The sequence below is a fragment of the Heliconius melpomene genome, chromosome 15 (assembly GCF_056956725.1).
Source record: "Heliconius melpomene rosina isolate 202511_hmr_F chromosome 15, ASM5695672v1, whole genome shotgun sequence".
Lineage (NCBI taxonomy): Eukaryota > Metazoa > Arthropoda > Insecta > Lepidoptera > Nymphalidae > Heliconius > Heliconius melpomene.
In genome coordinates this window covers 918,037-938,103 of record NC_140403.1, presented here as the reverse complement: position 1 = coordinate 938,103, position 20,067 = coordinate 918,037, and the positions used below count along the sequence as shown (strand labels likewise).

General features: G+C 33.0%; 3 protein-coding genes across 3 annotated transcripts; 1 reads left to right on the top strand and 2 right to left on the bottom strand.

Moving 5' to 3' along the window:
• The first annotated feature begins 4,601 nt into the window (after positions 1-4,601).
• On the top strand, positions 4,602-17,646 carry LOC146531185 (immunomodulatory peroxidase-like). Its single transcript, XM_085198697.1, has 11 exons — positions 4,602-4,886; positions 8,562-8,693; positions 9,041-9,380; positions 9,509-9,728; positions 10,100-10,274; positions 10,400-10,527; positions 12,043-12,225; positions 12,596-12,923; positions 13,167-13,298; positions 13,641-15,197; positions 15,314-17,646. The coding sequence occupies exons 3-11, from the start codon at positions 9,099-9,101 to the stop codon at positions 15,459-15,461; spliced, it is 3,153 nt and encodes a 1,050-aa protein (XP_085054823.1). The 5' UTR covers positions 4,602-4,886; positions 8,562-8,693; positions 9,041-9,098; the 3' UTR covers positions 15,462-17,646.
• Positions 10,756-11,608, bottom strand: LOC146531186 (uncharacterized). The gene has a single exon (XM_085198699.1). The coding sequence runs from the start codon at positions 11,502-11,504 to the stop codon at positions 10,860-10,862; it is 645 nt and encodes a 214-aa protein (XP_085054825.1). The 5' UTR covers positions 11,505-11,608; the 3' UTR covers positions 10,756-10,859.
• LOC146531184 (inositol monophosphatase 1) lies at positions 17,205-19,250 on the bottom strand. The gene has a single exon (XM_085198698.1). The coding sequence runs from the start codon at positions 18,837-18,839 to the stop codon at positions 18,018-18,020; it is 822 nt and encodes a 273-aa protein (XP_085054824.1). The 5' UTR covers positions 18,840-19,250; the 3' UTR covers positions 17,205-18,017.
• Positions 19,251-20,067: the final 817 nt, after the last annotated feature.

Here is a 20,067-nt window from a genome sequence, read left to right as displayed (position 1 = left end):
AGTGGTTCATTGTCGAAAATCGTAGGAATCGAACCTACTATGACAGCCACTCTCATTCAATTCAATCATAATTGTAATTTTATTATACAAAAAAAAATCAAACCGAATGTTATGAAATTTAATAAATTCAGATCATTTAACGAGCGGTGTGTGAAAGGTATTCTTGTTGTAATATATTTATAATGGATCTTGAAATATGAAGAGATCATGGCCACAATTATAATCACATCAGGGATAGATTCAAACCTGAAGAAACTATGTTTTAGATGATTATAAAATATTTTGAGATACGTCAACGTGACGTTATGGGTTCGATTCCCATTCGGGCGAGTAATTGTATTAAATTTAAAAAATAAAATAATTTTTAATGTTGGCAGCGTTGTAGTTTTACAGATGTATGTATATGCTTAAAACTAAAAGAATGCATTTTACTAATTTTATACAAAATAAATTGGTCAAGTGTGAGTCGTTCATCAAAGATTCTGTATAAATAATTATGATAAATGTTTTTAAAAACGATAGAAAGAGATAATTATTGTTTGAAATGAACTACATATAAGTCTATAAAGGATTTTTCAGTTATATACCTTTAAAAGGAAGATTACAGTAAGCCTGCGTATCTTCAACACTTTTACAGTTATTTTCACTTTAACAATTATATTTACGGTTTACAGATATTTCATACTTTTGATTTTAACATCTCTGTAAATATTAGCAAAGGTTCCTACACAAAGACTGATTGGCAACGAAAGAGAATGCCACTTACTTAATAATTTTATTATAATCAGCACATTTAAGAAGAAATTGCAAAGTCTCGATGTGGACGTAAAATTCAATTTGCTACAGGCAACAAAAGAGTTGGACGCGGGTTCAAATTCTATTAAGTTATTTTTTATAGATAAAGAACTTAATTTCAAGATACCTCGTTCTTCGCTTCCGCCCAAATTTGAGACAGCGTGTTACGAGAGCGTATTGCGAGGCGGAACTTAACGCCGTGTTTTCTCTTCCAATCGCAGGAAAAAGTAGGTACATATAATATTCTTCATTTGAGAATCGAACCACAACCATCGCGTTTACAGCCGTTGACGCTGCTCCACGACGATTGTATTGTATTTAAATTATACTAAACAAGTTTTATATTTTAGGAATTTAGATGAAAAAGGTTTGTTTGAAACTCGTAGAAAGCACTAAGTATAGTACAAAACAAACTTTCTCCAACAGATTGCCAATCGACTTTCGCCACCCAAAAGACTTGAATGGGTGCGGATTGTCGCAATAAGTCATTTCTTCCTTTTTTAGCTTCACGCTCTATCCCGTCAACAGTCGGTAGTTAGAGGAAACCTAACGCTAAGACACTTCATTTCCCATGCAACGTACAATTTTCTCTCTTCTTTTTTTCTTTTATTGCTATTTAAAAGAAAAATATTGGAGATTGTCGTCAAGACTAGGTTCTGACAGTAAGCGAGATAAGTTGTGCTTGTGGGTTCGTTCCCCGCTCGAGGAAATCAAATATTTAATATTTTTTTTTGCTCGATTTGGTTTTAAATGGTACTAATAAAATAAAATAAAAAAAAAACCAAACAAAGTGCAGCGTTGACTTCCGCCACTTAACCTCTAGAATTCGGCGGAAAATGAGGAACGGAAGTGTCTTAATGGGAACAGAATATCAATTTTCAAGTTCCTTCTGACTATGAACTAAAATTTTACTGCAGAGTCAAGTAAACCCACGTAAGGTCACTAGTTCGAATCAATTTCACCATATACCATAAATAACGAGGCAAAACCACTTTCCCCGTTTCCCACTGTCCACTTATTAAAGCACTATACTAATATATACGCAGGCACATAACAGGTTCTTATAAACTTTCTCAAGATTTCAACTCCACGGTTGGGCAAATGTTTTAGAATATAAAAAAACAAAAATTATACATTTTGATTATTAAGAAGTGGTATTATATGTGGTGGTTATGAGTGCAATTCTCAATAAGGGGAGCGAATTATCTTCATTATCTCGCTCGCAGTGGCGCTATAATAACAATGTAAAATAAGTCATATCTGTTGTACGGAATTCCCCTTCAATATTGATTATTTTTTTTTTAGTATTTAGTATTTTTTGTTATTATAGCGGCAACAGACATACATCATATGTGAAAAATTTTGTATGTGTAGTGAAACTATCATGATTCATTAGACACGGCCTGGTGACAGACGGAGAGACAGACATCGGTAAGCTAAGTCTTAGTATTAGGGTCCCGTTCCACCTTTTGGGTACGGAACCCTAAAAATGCTATATTATATAGCCACAATGTATCTTTATAGTAACGAATCTAACTTTCGAATCGCTGTATAAGGAAGCGAACAGACACGCGAGGTGGTGTGCTGTGTGACTAAGCCGCGATACAATTTCATTCAATTAAAAACAATGAAATATAACTTCCTCTTCATAAATACTGTTTCTTTACCTATAGCACGTAAGAGAAGAGAAAATAAACTTTAGGCTCTGACTTTAAAGGCGATGGTTTTGGGTTCAATATGATATAAAAATAAATATGAATCTGGACTATCAGATGAACAACTACGAGTGTAACGGCCCAGCTAAATTATAAGAAGTGAAATACCTATACAAAAGTTGTTGAGGCTGATGAACGCTTTCCATTGACATATAAAAATGATTCCTTTCTTTGGAAAGACGATTAGAAATGGAGTGTCTTGACTCTTGGTTCTCTTTGCCCGCCACTTTCAATAAGTTTCAATCAGGGAAATCAATATGAAATTATTAAGCATTGCAAAGACTATAAGCTGCACGCAAAAGAAGTCGCGAGCAACCATTAGTTATTATAATCAACGGTAATCTAAATGTAGTAATAAAAAAAAAACAATTCAACCTAACAGAGGCCCACAAAATCTCTGTAATATTACGTGAATTACTTGGAAACTGTTATACAATAAAAAAAATGCTAAATTATTACGCAAATTGGTCAAAACAATTATATTTGTCAATGTTTTTAGCAGTTATTAAGAATTGAAAATGTGTTCAGTACACGCATTGGTATCTATCGAATATCGGTATTGGTAACTAGGTTACATATGAAAAATAATTCAGAAGATGAATAAAAAATTGTACGTAGCCGATTTGAATCCACGCTTCTTGATTTTATGAATAAATAAAGAATATTAAGATTCATGAAGAAATTAAATGTTTTACATTTTAATTTTTTTGATTCGCGTCGTTGAATTCAGCCACTCGACATGTCATGGTCTTAACACTAGGTTCCCTTTGTTCAGTTCTTATTAGTATCAGTATTTATATTCAGTTTACAAAATAGTTTCTTCAGTTATCATTTTTTTATTATAAAATAAATTAATCTCAATCAATCTCTTCTAAGAAGACAATGAAGCCAAATCAAAATAAACAAAAATATAACGGAGCGTGTCAACTGCCGACGACGAGAGAGCAAATATTTCAAAATCCCTTCGTCACAATACTAACTAAGATTAAATAAAGAACTATTAAAGAAAAACAATGTAAAAACAATTTGACCTGAATTATTTCGCAAATCATTGCCTTTCAGACCAACGGTGATCTATTAAAAGTAGTTGTTTTACTTATATTTTATCTATCTTGAAACCATTTCCGCTTTTTGCTGGGAAACCCTACGGTTTTATTTTGTTTTTTAATTCTTGATGACGTATCACAAGATTTTATAGTTCGTTTTGAAACAATATTCCTAAATGTAACCGACAAAAAAATGTGTAAGTACTTACTTAGTACTTAGTTATTACTACACTCTGTTTACGTAACCTTCCTCCAGTATCATAGATACTGCCATCGCGAATATCAACCGAGGTGTCCTCCTGCCTCTTATTAAGGAGAACGGAGTCAACATCACTAAAATTTAACCAATAAATAATTTAAACAAAACCAATGTGTATGCGTAATCTATATATATAAAATCGAAAGGTCACTCACTCATCACGAAATCTCAGGAACTACAAGTGCTAGGAATCTCAAATTTTGCATAGGAGTTACTTATAGGACGTAGGTGCTCGCTAAGACGGGAATTTGCAATATTCGATTTCTAAGTGGATGTTTTTGGGGTTGAAAGTTTGTATGAAACTTCGTTACTACAAATGCTAGGAGTCTCAAATTTTGCATGAACGTCACTAGGACGTAGTCATGGAGACAGAAATTAATAATAACATAGTTCACGCGGGTGCAACCGCGAGCGGGCCGCTAGTTATTAATAATTTTACCAACATATACGAAAATTTACATATATCCACGCATCCCTCACATATTAAGAGCAGAGAGTTCCTGTTTAAACGTCTGCAAGATTGTTTACGTGGATTACCTTAGGGGTCCTCCAGGGGATACCTTAAGAAATCCTCAGTAAGTAACTACACTTCAGATCAGATTTTAAACTTTCAAGTCCAATAGATTTATCAATAAGTTGTCTCTCTGTCAGTCACTCCCTAATAGAAGAGGGTTTTACATATAATATGGCACCAAAGCAAAGCCACACAACATCATATAGCTAACAACATCAAGTTGTCGTCAATAATTTACATCACTAGTACAACTAACTATGTATATGAAGAAACATCACTCGTCTCTCACTGCAGTACCGCGCGGTCGCGATGGCGGCTGCACGCGTCCGCGTTAAATATAAAACTATAATAATTATAGTAAAAAATAGTATAATCTAGTCCATTTCATCAAGACTGAACGACTAAATGACTAATTAAAAGTAGACTATTTTTGACTAAAATTAGACTATTTGACTAAGTGACTCTAAATAACTGATGACTTGATTTGTTGACGTTTGACGTTACTATGACTTGTGTGTGACTGTGACTTGACTTTGACTGGATTGATTATTGTGAAGGTATGTTTTTTTTATTTTTTTAAATTTTAATATGACAATTTTATTCTTTTTTCCTGGACAAAACAATTAAAAAATTGTTAATTTGTGATTATTATTTTACCTAAGTTTATGTTTTATCAATTAGTAAAATTTATATAAGTACAAAAACATGATTCTTTCGATTATATTATTATTTAATTTTCATTAATAAAAAACAAATTAATAGTAATGTTAAAGACCCTATGGTTATGGGAAGCCTATTTTAAATTATTCACATTTATATAATAAATTTATAAATAAAATATTTTTAGATTTAATTTACATACCTATTAGGTATAACATTTTTGATATTTCTTTACTCCAATCAAAACAAGTGCTAAGATGATTTTTCTATGCAAATTTGATAATCTAAAACGGCTACAAAAATTAAATTAGTAACTATATTTTTAGTTTCTTCGCAGTTTATAAATATTAAAATAAAATATTTAATAATTTGAAGGAGGCCGTAGTGGCGCAGCGGTACAAAGGTGTGACTATAACGCGATGTTTGTGGGTTCGATTCCCATTCCAGGAAATGAATGATTATTTCTTAATCTTTTCTTTTCTTCGCTTTAGCACCAAGGCAAAATCCGGTTGAGTTTTTGTTTAGTTTAGTTGATTGAGTTCCGCTACCCAACACGTAATAGGTATATCGAAAATTAGGCCGTGCATGGGTAAAAGAGTGTCTTTAGTCTTGACACTAAGTTCTCACTACTATACTACTCTCTACTCTAAACTATTTGAACTATTTGCGGGATACAAAATATATATTTTAAATATTTTCTAATTTAATATTAATTGATATTCCTGGGTGCGGCTATCAAAACGGATGTCAACACATCATAATATATAGTGGCATAACTCTAATAAAATTATTAAGTGAGAATAAAGTGTGGAGACACTTGTTGAATATCTCAGCGAAAGTGGTTTTACTTTCACCGCACTTGGCGGCTGGTGTGGAGAAATTATCACGTTTTGAAGGAAACTAAATATATTTTGAAGTACATATTGATGGTTGGTTATTTATCGAAAAAATATATGCTAAAAAAATTAAATCAGCTTCTCGCTGTATCTCGCACACAGAAGGGTAGGCAGAGGGAAACTAGTGTTAAGTCACTCCGTTCCCCACTTTCTACCGTATTCTGGAGGCATTGTGAGTAGCGGCAGTCAACGCCAAGCTTTGCCTCGAAGAAATGGAAATATACATTAAGTAAATGTTTTCATTTCCTCCACTAACAACTACCACTAAATACTTATCGAAGCTTGCCAAGATACAATAGTGAAAACTGCAATTAAATTAGTAAAGCCGTTTCTGAGATAAGCGCGAAAAAACGTATAAACAGAAAAAAGGTATTTTTAAAAATCATCGTTTTCGATTTTTAGATTTTTCAAAAAATCACCAATAATATTTCCTCATTCGAGTATATCTTCCATGTACAGTTTTATTATAAGTATAGAATAACATATAGATATCATACATTTATATTGCAATCGTAATCGTGAGTCATATATATCATAACACTTTCGCTTTTTGCGCTGCTTCATGCATAATAAGTAATTAGTTAATTAAATCAAACTATATATTATAGTTATTACGTAATACAAAAGTATTACTAAGACAAAAATGTCTAAGTAGGTACTCGTGGCGCAGAGCCGTGGCAGAGAGTTAAAATTACACCATAAAAGCCATTTATAAAAATTACGTTGTCACGTATTTATTATAAACTAGCGGACCCGGACGCGGCTACGCCTGCTTGAAATATAAGAATATAATTTCTATAGAAATATAATTTCAATCTAGATGAAATGCTAAAAGTGACTATTATATTTATTTTCATAAGGATGAATATCAAAATGTCGCGGTAACGGTTGCATAGCGACGCGATGGTTGTTATTAACATGGCAGAATAAATTGCATGTCAAATTAAAAGAATTTTAATTTATTAGTATATATGTGTAATGTAATGTTATATAGCCTAAGCACTTCTGAAGAATGCAGCTTTCATACAAAACAAAGACAAAGTAAATCGATCCAGTAGATCCAGAGATCTTAGCGTTCAAACAAACAAACAAACAAACAAACTCTTCCGCTTTATTATATTACTAGTGGACCCGGACGCGGCTACGCCTGCTTAAACTATAAGAATTTTTATTAAATATATTTTCAGTTTTCAATAGAATTAGTAAGAAAATATAAGCTTAAATAATCAAAATAATAATTAGAGACATATTATTAGAAAAATTATCTGAGAAATTGAAAACCAACATAAGAAGTAAAAGTAACTAAAGGATATTCTTAATATTAGAAAAAGTACCTAGAACCTGTGCCTTAAAACTACCTAAAAATATTTTTTGCCAGCAATATCAAATAAAATAAGAAGAGAACCAAAGTGTATTTTAAATTAATTATAAACAGCAAATAAAGTTCGAAAATGTATTAAAATTTATAAAACCATCAACGTCATCTGCCCGTTCGCGTCGGTCATACTCATACTATGCCGCCCGAAGGCTAGGTCATTTCGAATCAGTGACATCTCCTTAATTATTTATTAGAATGTTATACAGCAAACTATAATTTCAATCTAGATAAAATGTTAAGAGTGACTATTTTATTTATGTTCATAAGGATGAATATCAAAATGTCGCGGTAACGGTTGCGTAGCGACGCGACGGTTGTTATTAACATGGCAGAATAAATTGCATGTCAAATTAGAAAGTACTTTAAAATATATTAGTATATATGTGTAATGTAATGTCATATAGCCTATAGCACTTCTGAAGAAAGCAGCTTTCATACAAAACAAAAACAATGAAAATCGGACCAGTAGATCCAGAGATCTTAGCGTTCAAACAAACAAACAAACAAACAAACAAACAAACAAACAAACAAACAAACAAACAAACAAACTCTTCCGCTTTATTATATTAGTATAGATGGCTTAATAAACGATCTTTAACAAATACTTCCCATATAATAAATCCTATTTGAATTAGAGCCTGTACAAAATAAATAAAAAATAAATATATTTTTTTAGTAATAGTGTGTACAAACATACGTAAGACAAGAAAGTTTAGTTTAAACGAAAGTTAAAATTGTTTATTTAAATATACTCAAGGTCTTTGACTTTAGAAAGTGTTATTACCATATAGTAAATAAACATAACATCTCCTTACAAATACTGAGCTAAGAATCACTTCAGACAGGGTTAACGAAGCTATTCACAAAATCAGCATGGTAGGCTGAGGGAACCCAGTGTTAAGAAACTCCGGTCCTCACATTCTGCCGAATCCTGGAGACATTGCGTGTTGAGGTTCTTCAGATATTCAAAAAATATTGGGTTTATTACATAGGAAAAGATAAATTTGATAATTATCTCTACTTTCTCTGTACGACTCTTAGGAATCAGACACAGAGTGTAAACAAGCCAAATCTGTGTATTGTTTTTTTTTTTTTCTATATAGGTAGGTACATTTTTATATCATCCGAAAGTGAACCTTTATTTATTTTATATCTTAAAGAACATAAATCAATTTTCGAAATCGTAAAAACCTTCTAGTAGTACATGGTTTTTTAAAGACATGTGTCTCTCCAAAAAATTTGCATAATAGATTAATTTGTAGTCAATTTTAAATGTATTATCTTTTTCCCTTCAACAGTGAAAATGGAGAAAGTTTGGAGAGTCGCACAGAAGATGGTCAATTTCCTGATGCGACTGCGCTTCGTCAGTCTCCTCTCTTAGAACAATGCCCTCTCAGAGGACCGCCAAAATGTCCACCAGCCTCTAAGCGGTAAGATCGTGCTATCGTCTGTGTGGTATACGTAGTATTTATATGATAGTTTAGGGTCGGTTCTCAATCTGGGGTATGGATTATTCTTATTTTTTCGCCCTAGTAACAAGACAGAGCGAGGCATTGAGTTCCGCCACTTAACATGTGCAATGTTTCGAAAACTGGGCGGAAAGTGGAGAATGGGGACTCACCGTTAACTTACTTAGTTAAGGGGTTTCCTGACACAGAGTTTCCTTTGCATGAAGATAAAAAAAAAATAGACATGATAATTCAATTTGCAGCACATTTTTAAATACATATTCTATACAAATCTAACATATTAAACAATACCGACTACCAATCACCAGATACCGCACCCACGACGGCACTTGCAACAACCTGAGCCGTCCACGATGGGGTGCCACCATGACGCCAGTCCAACGTTTCCTACAACCAGTTTACTCAGATGGTATCCAAGCTCCCAGAAAGTCCATCTTCGGAAACACTCTGCCATCAGCCAGGGAAGTCAGTGCTCTAATACATGAAGATAGAAACTCGGAAAATACTGGCATCACCCATCTGTTAATGCAATGGGGTCAGTTCGTAGATCATGATGTAACGTCTTCATCGCAGTCCAGAGGTTTCAATGGTTCTGTACCGAGATGCTGTAAGGAAGGGGGGAGAGATTTTATGCCGAGAGAGTTTATGGTTAGTATATAGTTGGAATACATGTCTTAGAAATCTCTCACAGTGTCTCAAAAAGTTCTCCCTAGTATGTAAAGGCGGGTTACAGGAAGGAGTTAAAAAATATACTTAGTTCGTAAAAAAAATTGCAGCACCCAGAATGCATGCCGATTGCCGTTCCACCATCAGATGCCTTCTATGGTCCTAGGGGTGTGAGATGCTTGGAGTTTATCCGATCTTCTCCAGCTCCTCGCGATGACTGCGCTTTGGGCTGGAGAGAACAGTTTAACCAAGTCTCCGCTTATATTGACGGCTCTCCCTTATACGCCAGCTCTGCGAGACAGTCTGACAAGCTGAGGTTATTTAGGAATGGTAAGCAATATGTTTTCTTAAATTTGAATTCTAAAATACTAATATCTTCTGAAAGGCGGTTGTGAGATCGGGACACTGTGTGACAGTTGATATAAATTAACTTCACAATTGCATAAAACTAATTATTTATTTTATTTATTTAACACTTTATTACACCATAATTAAAATTAATTAACTAAAACACAAAACGAAAAACAAACATAAATTAACTTAAACAAAAAAAACAGAAAAAAAGAAACAAATGAAAAACGGAGTAAAGGCTGCCTTATCACCCACTATTATTATTATTATTAATTTTAGCGAATGGGAACTTAACGATTCTTAAGCTTTATAAAAGTAGTATAAGTAAACAAACTAATAATTCCATCCAGGTATGCTCCAATACGGCAGAGTCCAACAACGCCGCCCCCTGCTACCTCCGGACCGAGATGAGCTGTGTCGTGGAGGAGCAGTGTCCACTGATTGCTTTAAGTCTGGAGACGCCAGGGTAAACGAACATCCAGGGCTCGTTGCTGCACATATTATATGGCTGAGGCAACATAATAGGTATTAATTTATTTTTTGGGGCTAATTGTAAACTCGATTGTGGGTTCGATTCTCGCTAAAGGGTATTAATTATTTTCAGATCCACGTGTTGAAAGTTTTTTTTTAAACTTTTTTTTTTCTTTTAGAATGGCGCAAGAGCTAACTCATTTGAACCCACACTGGAGCGATGAGAAGATCTATCAAGAGACACGTAAAATAATCGGCGCAATGATTCAACATATTACTTATAGAGAATTTTTGCCGATTGTCTTAGGTAATACTTATTCCCGACTGCTGAGGAAGGAACTGTTAATGTTAATAAATTATTGGGCTTGTTTATTTTATTTTGAGGTTTACGCAGTCGGGGATTTTGTTTTTTTAAATATATTTTTTATTTTAATGTCACATTAACATTTAACATGCGGCGATAAAGCGCAGCGTTAAGTTCATATCCTTCCATGTGCGTGAAGCGTGAAGCTAAAAAAAAAAATAATAATAATAATAATAATAAATCTTTATTTCGGACATCCATAATCCATATAAAATTTTGTTAGTATACATTTGCTTAATCTACGTTAGTAATTGATATTATTTATTATTTATAGTTTAGTTTGTATTAACATGGATATTATTCCAGTGCCTCCATAGCGGGCCTTCCATTTTACATGCCAATGTGCTGAGGAGAGTGTTAGTGCTGCTCGTGAATCTACTTATTACAGAAGCGACCCGCTTCCGAATGATTGCGTAAAAATCATCAACACCTGCCTCTGCAAACATCGTTGACGCACTGCAATGACGAGGCCTCCCTAGCACCGCCCTCAGCACATTGTTGTACTGGACACGCAAGGCGTTGTAGCTTCGCCGAGTAAAGTTAGACCACAGGCTGCAAGTGTAAAAAGATTGGCAGTAGGCTCGAAATAGGGCTAACTTTACTTGTAATGTACAATGTGTGAATCTACGCGCTAACATGTTTCCTCTAACTGACAACGCCCTGCGCTCCCGCTCCATATCATTATCGTCAATCAGACGTTCGGTTACAATGTGGCCGAGGTATTTGTACTCAGGTACTTGCTTAAGCGGAACACCATTTAATTCGAAATTTGGCTTATAATTAGTATTTTTTATATTTCCTCTAAACAAAAGAAAGACGCTCTTTTTACTATTGTACCTGAGCCCATTCACCTCCGCCCATTCTTCACAAATTTTCAGTAATTTTTTAAGCCCACTGACTGACGGACTCAATAAAACCATATCATCTGCATAACTTATATTGTTTATGGAAATGCCATCGACTGAACACCCTACTCCAGCTCTGTTCAGTTTCTCAATTAGTGGGTCTATGTACAAATTAAATAGCCTAGTAAATGTGGCGGTTGTGGGCGCGACTCCCATTCGGGGTAATTTATTATTTTCATTTCCTCGCTCTGGTAAAAAGTCAAAGCACGATTATTAATTCTGCAACTCAACACGTAATATCTCGAATGTAAGATAAAAAAATAAAACGGATAACATGGATACAAAAGTACATGCAGAAGTCTATTTTAATAAATAATATATGAGATGGCAAAAGGCTAAGGGTTCGATTCCCATTAAGTTCCCATTGACTACAATAAAATTTACTTTATTTTCTCGCTATGAAAGACGTGGTACGTGTTTCCGTAATGTCTCAAAAATAGAGAAAGCTATTTTTTGTCCCAATATTTTTGAACATTATGTTTCCCCTGCCTACTCTACAATACAGAAAAAACGTAAATAGGTTTTTGGATAAAATAATATTTAATTTTCATAGGTTCAGAAGTAATGAGACTCTTCGAGCTGGAGCTCCAACAGAAGGGTTATTACCGCGGATACAATCCGAAGACAAACGCGAGTCCAGCCAGTTCATTCGGTTCAGCCGCCTTCCGTTTTGGACATAGCCTTGTACAACCTTCTATGGTTCGCTTTGATAGATTCCATCGCCCTATTAATAATAGTAAGTAATAGAAGAATTTAAAATTAATATTCATATTTTTTTGTTTTTCTACTGATTCATTGTGCTTTAGGGAATGAAAATTAAAATAGTAATTGATAATTAAATAATTAGTTAGTCACGTTTAGCTTAAATATCATAAAGATATCTTTAATATTTACCGAAAATAACATTTTCGTGAAAAGTTGTGACTTTCAAAACTTCTTTCGCAGTTTTTGCATGATTTTCCTACTATACACTTTTTAAGATGTTTTCCAACACTTGGACGGTATTTAAGAGGCGCGGGTTTCAATCTCGTTACGTACAAATATTTCTACATTTTCTAAAACAATTTATACAGAGTTTAATTTAACCCAGACTAAAATCTTCACAGATGTCTCTCTCCACGACGAACTGATCAACCCATCTAACATCTGGAGTATGGGAGCCGTCGATCGCCTGCTCTTGGGCATGGTGAACCAGCCAATACAGAAACGAGACGAATTCATTACTGAAGAACTAACTAACCATCTTTTCCAAACTCCTAATGTACCTTTCGGAATGGATTTGGCAGCTATTAACATACAACGAGGCAGAGATCATGGGGTTCCACCGTACACAGCTTGGAGGGAACCTTGTGGCTTAACAACAATAAGTGGTTTCGAAGATCTAATGAGAGTTATGCCGGCAAGGGTTGTTAGAAAATTGAAAGTTTTATATCGGTAGCTATTTTTTTTCTTTGCTTCACGCTCCGTATGACGCACATATATCATGAATGGCGGAATTCAACGCCGCGGTTTGCCTTGTTACTAAAGTGAGAAAATCAAAATAATTTATTATCCCGAGGTTAAAATCGAACCCACAACTGCTGGACCACAACGATTGTTAAAATATCTTAAATAAACATTTTAAATTTTAATTGTTGCTACTTCTAATACATTTTACCTTTCATTGATTTGTTGCAGACACGTGGACGATATTGATTTGTTCACTGGAGGTATGGCAGAGCGACCTGTAGTAGGAGGTCTGGTGGGACCCACATTTGCTTGTATAATCGCGCAGCAATTCTCAAATTTACGAAAAGGTGACAGATTTTGGTAAGTATCGTTCATACTTACTTACTCAATTAAAAAATGTATTATTGAAAAGAAACAGCTTGAACGCCTTTCCCAATAAACCACATAGCAGAGCAGAGAAAGCGTAGTGTTAAGAGTTACTACACTCCGTCTATCACGCGTCCCGCAATTTTTAATATATAACGTGTTCAGTGACGGAACTCAATGCCAGGCTTTGTATATACCAGAATTATTTTTAATCATCCCACGATTGGGAATAGAAGCCATAACCATTACGTTTACAATCAGACGCTGTCATAGAATTAATTGTCAATAATGTTAGAACTATAACATATCTAAATATATATTTTTTAATTTTTAAAGGTATGAGAACGGTGGGCTAGAGTCTTCATTTACACCAGCACAATTGCAACAAATACGGAGAATATCGCTAGCTCAAGTACTTTGTAGAACTTTAGACTCCATTGACAATGTCCAACCGTTCGTTTTTCTTTCACCCGACAACACGGAAAACGGACGAATTTCCTGTCGTAATGGGTTGCTCAATAACTTCGATCTGTCTCCCTGGACTGAAATTAACTCTGATTCTAATAATGATGTTAAAAAACGCGACGAAAATATGACCTTACGTTCGACAATAAAACCTAAAAGAAAATCTACTACAGCTAAGCCTTTGACTACTAAGAAATCTGTGAAAAATCAATTAACATCTGACAAGACATCTAACAACGCAAATAAAGCACAAAAATTAAATGTGACTGACTTGACTGACGCTAAAAGTGACCTGAGTAATGCAACTGATCATATCAAAACTCATACTGTAATGACTATAGACGACAAACTTGACTTTAAAAATAAGACGAGACGATTCAGCAACATTGCCACTGCATACAAACCAACTCGACAGTACAATGATTATTACGACGAAGTTCAAAGCGCACAATCCGTAGTAATCAACAACTTGCCAAACAAAAGACCAAGTAGACCTTACATATCTGTGACGGAAAATATAGACAAATATACTTACCTAATAAATTATGTTCCGCGACCAACTCACTCTTGGCGAAAGACTACAAGACGAAACTATGACAGAGACGTGGTTAAAGTGACTTATCAGAGTTATGACGATACTTACAGACGACCAAACAGACCATATTACAATAGAGATGAGCAAGACTTTGAATCGCGTGACAATAAGCCGGTGACTGAAAGCCCCCAGTCTTCGGCTCGGTCTAATGAAGAATCCTCATTTAGTCAAAAAATATCTACTGAAACGTCTATTACAACTGACCGACCAAAACTTGTGACAGACAAGCCAACTGAAATTGACAATATTGACGCAACGACTGAAAATATTTACAAATTACTGACTTTCGGCTATGTAGGTACTTACAGAGGCAACACCACTAACGTTGACAATGACAAAAATAAGGATAGTAGTAGTAGAAAAAATAACGGGATGACCAAAAACTTGTCTACTGTAAACGAGAATTCTGACACTACTGATGAATCTAGTAATACTAAGCTCTCAACATTTCTGATTTACGACACAGCGACAAAACCTTACACATTACACAGACCGACGAGACGGAACGACGACCAGACAGAAACTAAAGACAAATACTACTTCATTCATAATGTCTTACGAAAATATCCTGACAACAGTTACAAAGACAATGACAGAAAAAAAATTGAACCTACACTTCTGACTGATGACTCTGACAAAAACGACAATACAAAAACAAATGAACAAACAAATGACAGTACTGGTATGCGCCATGACTTGGGCATTGAAGAAAGGTCTGGGAATCATAAAATATCTTCTGAAACTAAGGCTGTTAATAGAAACAGAGTAAAATTGAGACCATCCTCTGTTAAAACACCATTGGTCAACTTTGAAATAATACCGAGTGAAAGCAAGTAAGTAGAATTGTACTATATATATTCATTATAAGTAAAATATACTCATTAACCACATTTCAATTAAAAAATAATATATATTTTTTCATATTAATCATTTAAATAAACAATTTCAGTGCATCTCAATGGGCGGTGTACGAAGAGAACGAAGACAGCACTTTAGAACTTCCTAAGATGCCCGCTATAAGTGCTGATCCTTACGCACTTAGAGAGATACCAAGACCTCTTGGATTTACTATAAGACGAAGACCTGGAAGGTCGTAATTTAATAAAAATAATCTAAGAATTTTATATACAAAATTCAAATTTTAATTCAATATATAGAAACAGAAAATTCGACAATTACGTCCCTAGAAGAAAGATTAAAAAGTGTCAAATTAGTTACTAATTTATGATAATAACATAGTTTTTGGTGCTTACATAGACTTGGCTGAGACACTAATTTGACTGACCTTATTCTGCAAATGAAAAATTACACACACATGCTACATTACTAACAGTGATTGACATGACACAATACAATAAAAAACTTAGTATGAGAATGACGTAAGCTGACGTGGATATGTGGACAATGACCAATGATTGAGTGAAACACTGACTGTTGACACTGATTGACTGACTCTTAATACTGAATCTCTGACTATTGACACAGAATCACTGACTGTTGACACTAAATCACTGACTTTGACACAGAATCACTGACTGTTAACACTGAATGAAACTGTTGACAGCGTAGTAAACGTTACTTGCGATGTTTGCCTGTAGAATATGAAACTTTATTTTAACATATGACTGTAACTGACTGACTGTAACTTCACTTAAGTACGATGCTGACAAGACTAATTAATTAGTGTAAACTGACAAAATCTGATGACTGAATTGTATGAGTTGACAAAGCAAAGTGATATTTTTGATTAATAAAAACTTAATTAAGTATTTGTTAAATATCTGCACTAAACAATAAAGAAGGACCAAAATTGACTTTACTTTATAAAATTAAAATACGACAATTAACAACACTTTATATTTTTGACCAATACGAATACGACTGAAAACATCTTGAAACTTATGAAAGACTATATGAAATGACTTATATAAAGAAAGACAAGGATTTGGCCTACGTAGAATAAAATACAAATACAAAGTTATTAATGATTTAAAAATAACATTAACAATTAATTTATTATGAACATTAATTACACTTAAAACACTCATAGAGACAAAAAAGTAACTTCAGACATTTTTTGAATAAGTAGTTGCTAGGAATTTATTGGCAGAAAAACTATGATTTACATATCAAAGACTTGAGCTACTTTCACTGACTTAATTGATTTTGTTTCACTGAAGACAAATATGACGTGGGTTGAGTAATTTAACTTAATACTTAAATTTTAACTACATGTCGTTTTTGAATGACTTGCCTGCAACTTTTACTTTCTTTAACTAATTAAGTACTACAGGGTAAATGGGACAAGACAGGGACAAATAAATTTTGACCTAATTAAATTAATGAGATTGACAGAGCGACGTTTTAACACATACTGAATTATTAAATACAAAAAAGAATGTATAAATAATCCGACGAAAACAAGTTAGTTTTCTCAATTTACTATATTTGAGTTATATGACGATGACGACTTCAAGACATAACTGGCAGTTTTTAAGTATATTTAAATCATATAACTGTTTGACTCTTGACTTCTGACTATTTGATGAGTTACTAAAAGAAATTACTGAAATTGAATGAACAAACAAAAAAATGTGTTAGGAATATATTTTATGGATAAATTTAATTTTATCTACTTTTAGTAGATAAAGGAAAAATATTTTGAATATGTTTAAGTATAATGATAAATTTAACATAATGACTGAAAAAATATGTAGCTGATAAGAACTAATAAAATTTCTCTTTGGGCTGCTTCTTAACTCTCTATTAAAAAAATATATAAATTATGTACTAAAATAAAGAGAAAACCACCGAAAATAACTGTAAGCAAAAAATAACACTTTGAAATACCTATAATATATTTATTTATTTTAAGTTTACAATTCTGTAACATATGGCTGTAACAACAAAGCAAAATTATTTCTAAATGTAATTTAATGATAATAATAAAAAAATATTCAAAATATCATTGTTTTTTATTTTTCCAATAAATAAGTCAAAAATAGTCATTAAGTAGATATATTTTAGAAATATAAATTAATTAATTACAAAATCTTTTGTATGAAATAAGATGAAGTACAATATAGTAATTTTAAGACATTGATTAGATAATATTAATTGCATCATTTTATTAACTAACAGTTATCATTGTTTATATTGATAATTATTTTACATAAATATTATTTTTTACACACAATACCACACTAAGATAAGAAAAATATTATTAGAAAATGAATAAAACTTTAACATTTTTTATTAATATGTTACTTGCTTATTCCATGTTCGGTTTTCTTTATGGTTAAAGTGTAGAACAGTAATGTATGTAGGTATGTAAGAGAATGTAATTATATTCTCACAGTTTATTTAATAAGTGGAAGATATATAAATATATTTTTCCTGAAGATGAATAGCTAATAGTTATTACATTAACACATATTATGTTACATTAGGCAGTAAAACTTAAATTAAAAATATGACAACATCAATAAGTATATATGTATTTCATAAATTACTTGATATAAGAACATAAACTCTGTCAAATACAACATTTTAAAATATAATAACAACAAATAATTCCTACATTATGTAGACATTTAAGTACAGTACAAAGATTTACATATATGAAATTCAGTTTAACAGATCAATTTTTTTATTTAATCTCTCTCTGGATAGTACTGAGTTAGCATACCAGCAAATTCTTGAGCCAATTCCATAGAACTGGCACATAGCACTCTCCTAGATAAAATATCAAATTCACCTCCCGCAGGATCAATACACACTCCGCCTGCTTCCCGGACTATGATATCTCCCGCGGCTATATCCCATGCATGAATCCCAAACTCAAAATACACATCTGAACCCCCTAAAGCTACCATCGCCATGTTTAATGCAGCAGATCCCACTGTTCTAGCTCCTTGAGCCTTAGTCATAATGAACTTAAAATTTTCTAATACAACCTTCTGTTTGTCCTCGTCTCTACTAGTACCCATTTCAAATGACACTAGAGCATCTTTTACTTCCTTTACTTGGGATACGTGAATGCGTCTACCATTTAAAAAGGCACCTTTATGTTTCTTCGCTGTAAAAAGCTGATTCATAATAGGATTATAAATGATTCCAGCAACAGCTTCCTTGTTTATGACAAGGCCAAGCGATATACAGCTGCTTGGGTATCCATGGATGAAGTTTAATGTTCCATCAACAGGATCTATAATCCACGTAGGATCATCAGTTAGAACACATTTAGCTCCACCAGCCACTGACTCTTCTCCAATAAATTTATGTTCGGGAAACTTATTAGAAAGTCCATTTATTAAGGTTTCTTCCACCTTTTTATCTATTTCTGTCACTAAATCTATATCTGAAGACTTATGTTCGAAGACCTTACAACCAGTCGTGAACTCTGTTATAAGGTTTCCAGCGTTCTTCACAAGTTCTAACGCCGCATCAAAATATTCGTCAATTGCTTCAGACATTTTAAATGAAATAAGTACGTATTTAACTTACTTCTATATAAATAAATTTATTTATCAAATTAGAAAGTTTATATTATCTAATTATGAAATTAGTTTAAATTCTTGAACATTACAGATATTAAACAAGTTATAAATTATGATTATCGAATGACATTGACATTAGACAGCTGTAGATTATATGGACTAGGGTTGTGCCTGACGTTACGGAAAATCGGTTTATATTATACAACAAAACAAGGTTTTAGGTTTTTTCTTACGTACGGGCTATATTTGTTTGATTTAAATGATTGTAATATTGTTAGAAAACGGAAGCGGTTCACATTTTTAAAATAAACACGATAAAAATACATACCGTCTATATGTTTTTAACGTACTCGGATACAGGTTCCACGTATTACAATAAGTGATATGTATCAATCAATAACAACACTACCCACTAGATACCTTCCAATCAGGGCTTCCGCCTACAAGCGACTGTTTCCGTTTGACACAATTCCACTGCTTTTATTGTCTTTTTTTCATCTAAATCTACCCACTTTTCCACTTGTACGCTAACAATATAATAAGGTTCGATTAATCTATATTTACTCATGTTAATATTGATATTGCTAAATATTTGTGTTCAATTCTATATATACTAATTAAGGAACCTATAATAACATTTCTGTATAACTATTTGTCAGCCCTAGTAGTTTATTATTATAAATGCTTTAAAATGTCTGTTTTTACTGAAAAATATCTTATATATTTCTTATTCTGGAAAAAAATATTTGAATAAGTAAAAACTATGTTTTATTTGCGTCTTTGCCCGCGTGATCATATGCAAATACACTCGCTTGGCCTAAATCTATTATACTGCTTTTTGAAAAACGGTCCTAGCAGCGTCACATATTTAATTCTCAATATTTTATTTAGGTGTTTGATATATTAAATAAGAAAGAAAAGATTATTGTAACACAATAGCAAAATGTCGGTAACCAAGCAGTAAAAAAATCATAAATACAACACTGTTCTTGGCAATTTAATGGAATCATTTATTCATATTAACTTAAAGGACACAGGAGATAACGATGAATTAAAATGCAATGAATCGGTCATTGCATTTTGCAAAACATTTTTAAAACGTTTATTTTTTGTTGTATTTTTTTGATTGTCGCTCTTTCTCTCAGCTTCACGTTATATCCCGCACATAGCAGGGTAGGCATAGAGAACGTCGGAACATAGTGTT

Coding starts and splice junctions, on each gene's coding strand:
- LOC146531185 (XM_085198697.1), top strand. CDS start 9,099: ATGACGCCAGTCCAACGTTTCCTACAACCAGTTTACTCAGATGGTATC. Junction 12,226..12,595: donor CCATCGCCCTATTAATAATA/GTAAGTAATAGA, acceptor AAATCTTCACAG/ATGTCTCTCTCCACGACGAA. Junction 12,924..13,166: donor AAATTGAAAGTTTTATATCG/GTAGCTATTTTT, acceptor GATTTGTTGCAG/ACACGTGGACGATATTGATT.
- LOC146531184 (XM_085198698.1), bottom strand. CDS start 18,839: ATGTCTGAAGCAATTGACGAATATTTTGATGCGGCGTTAGAACTTGTG.
- LOC146531186 (XM_085198699.1), bottom strand. CDS start 11,504: ATGGTTTTATTGAGTCCGTCAGTCAGTGGGCTTAAAAAATTACTGAAA.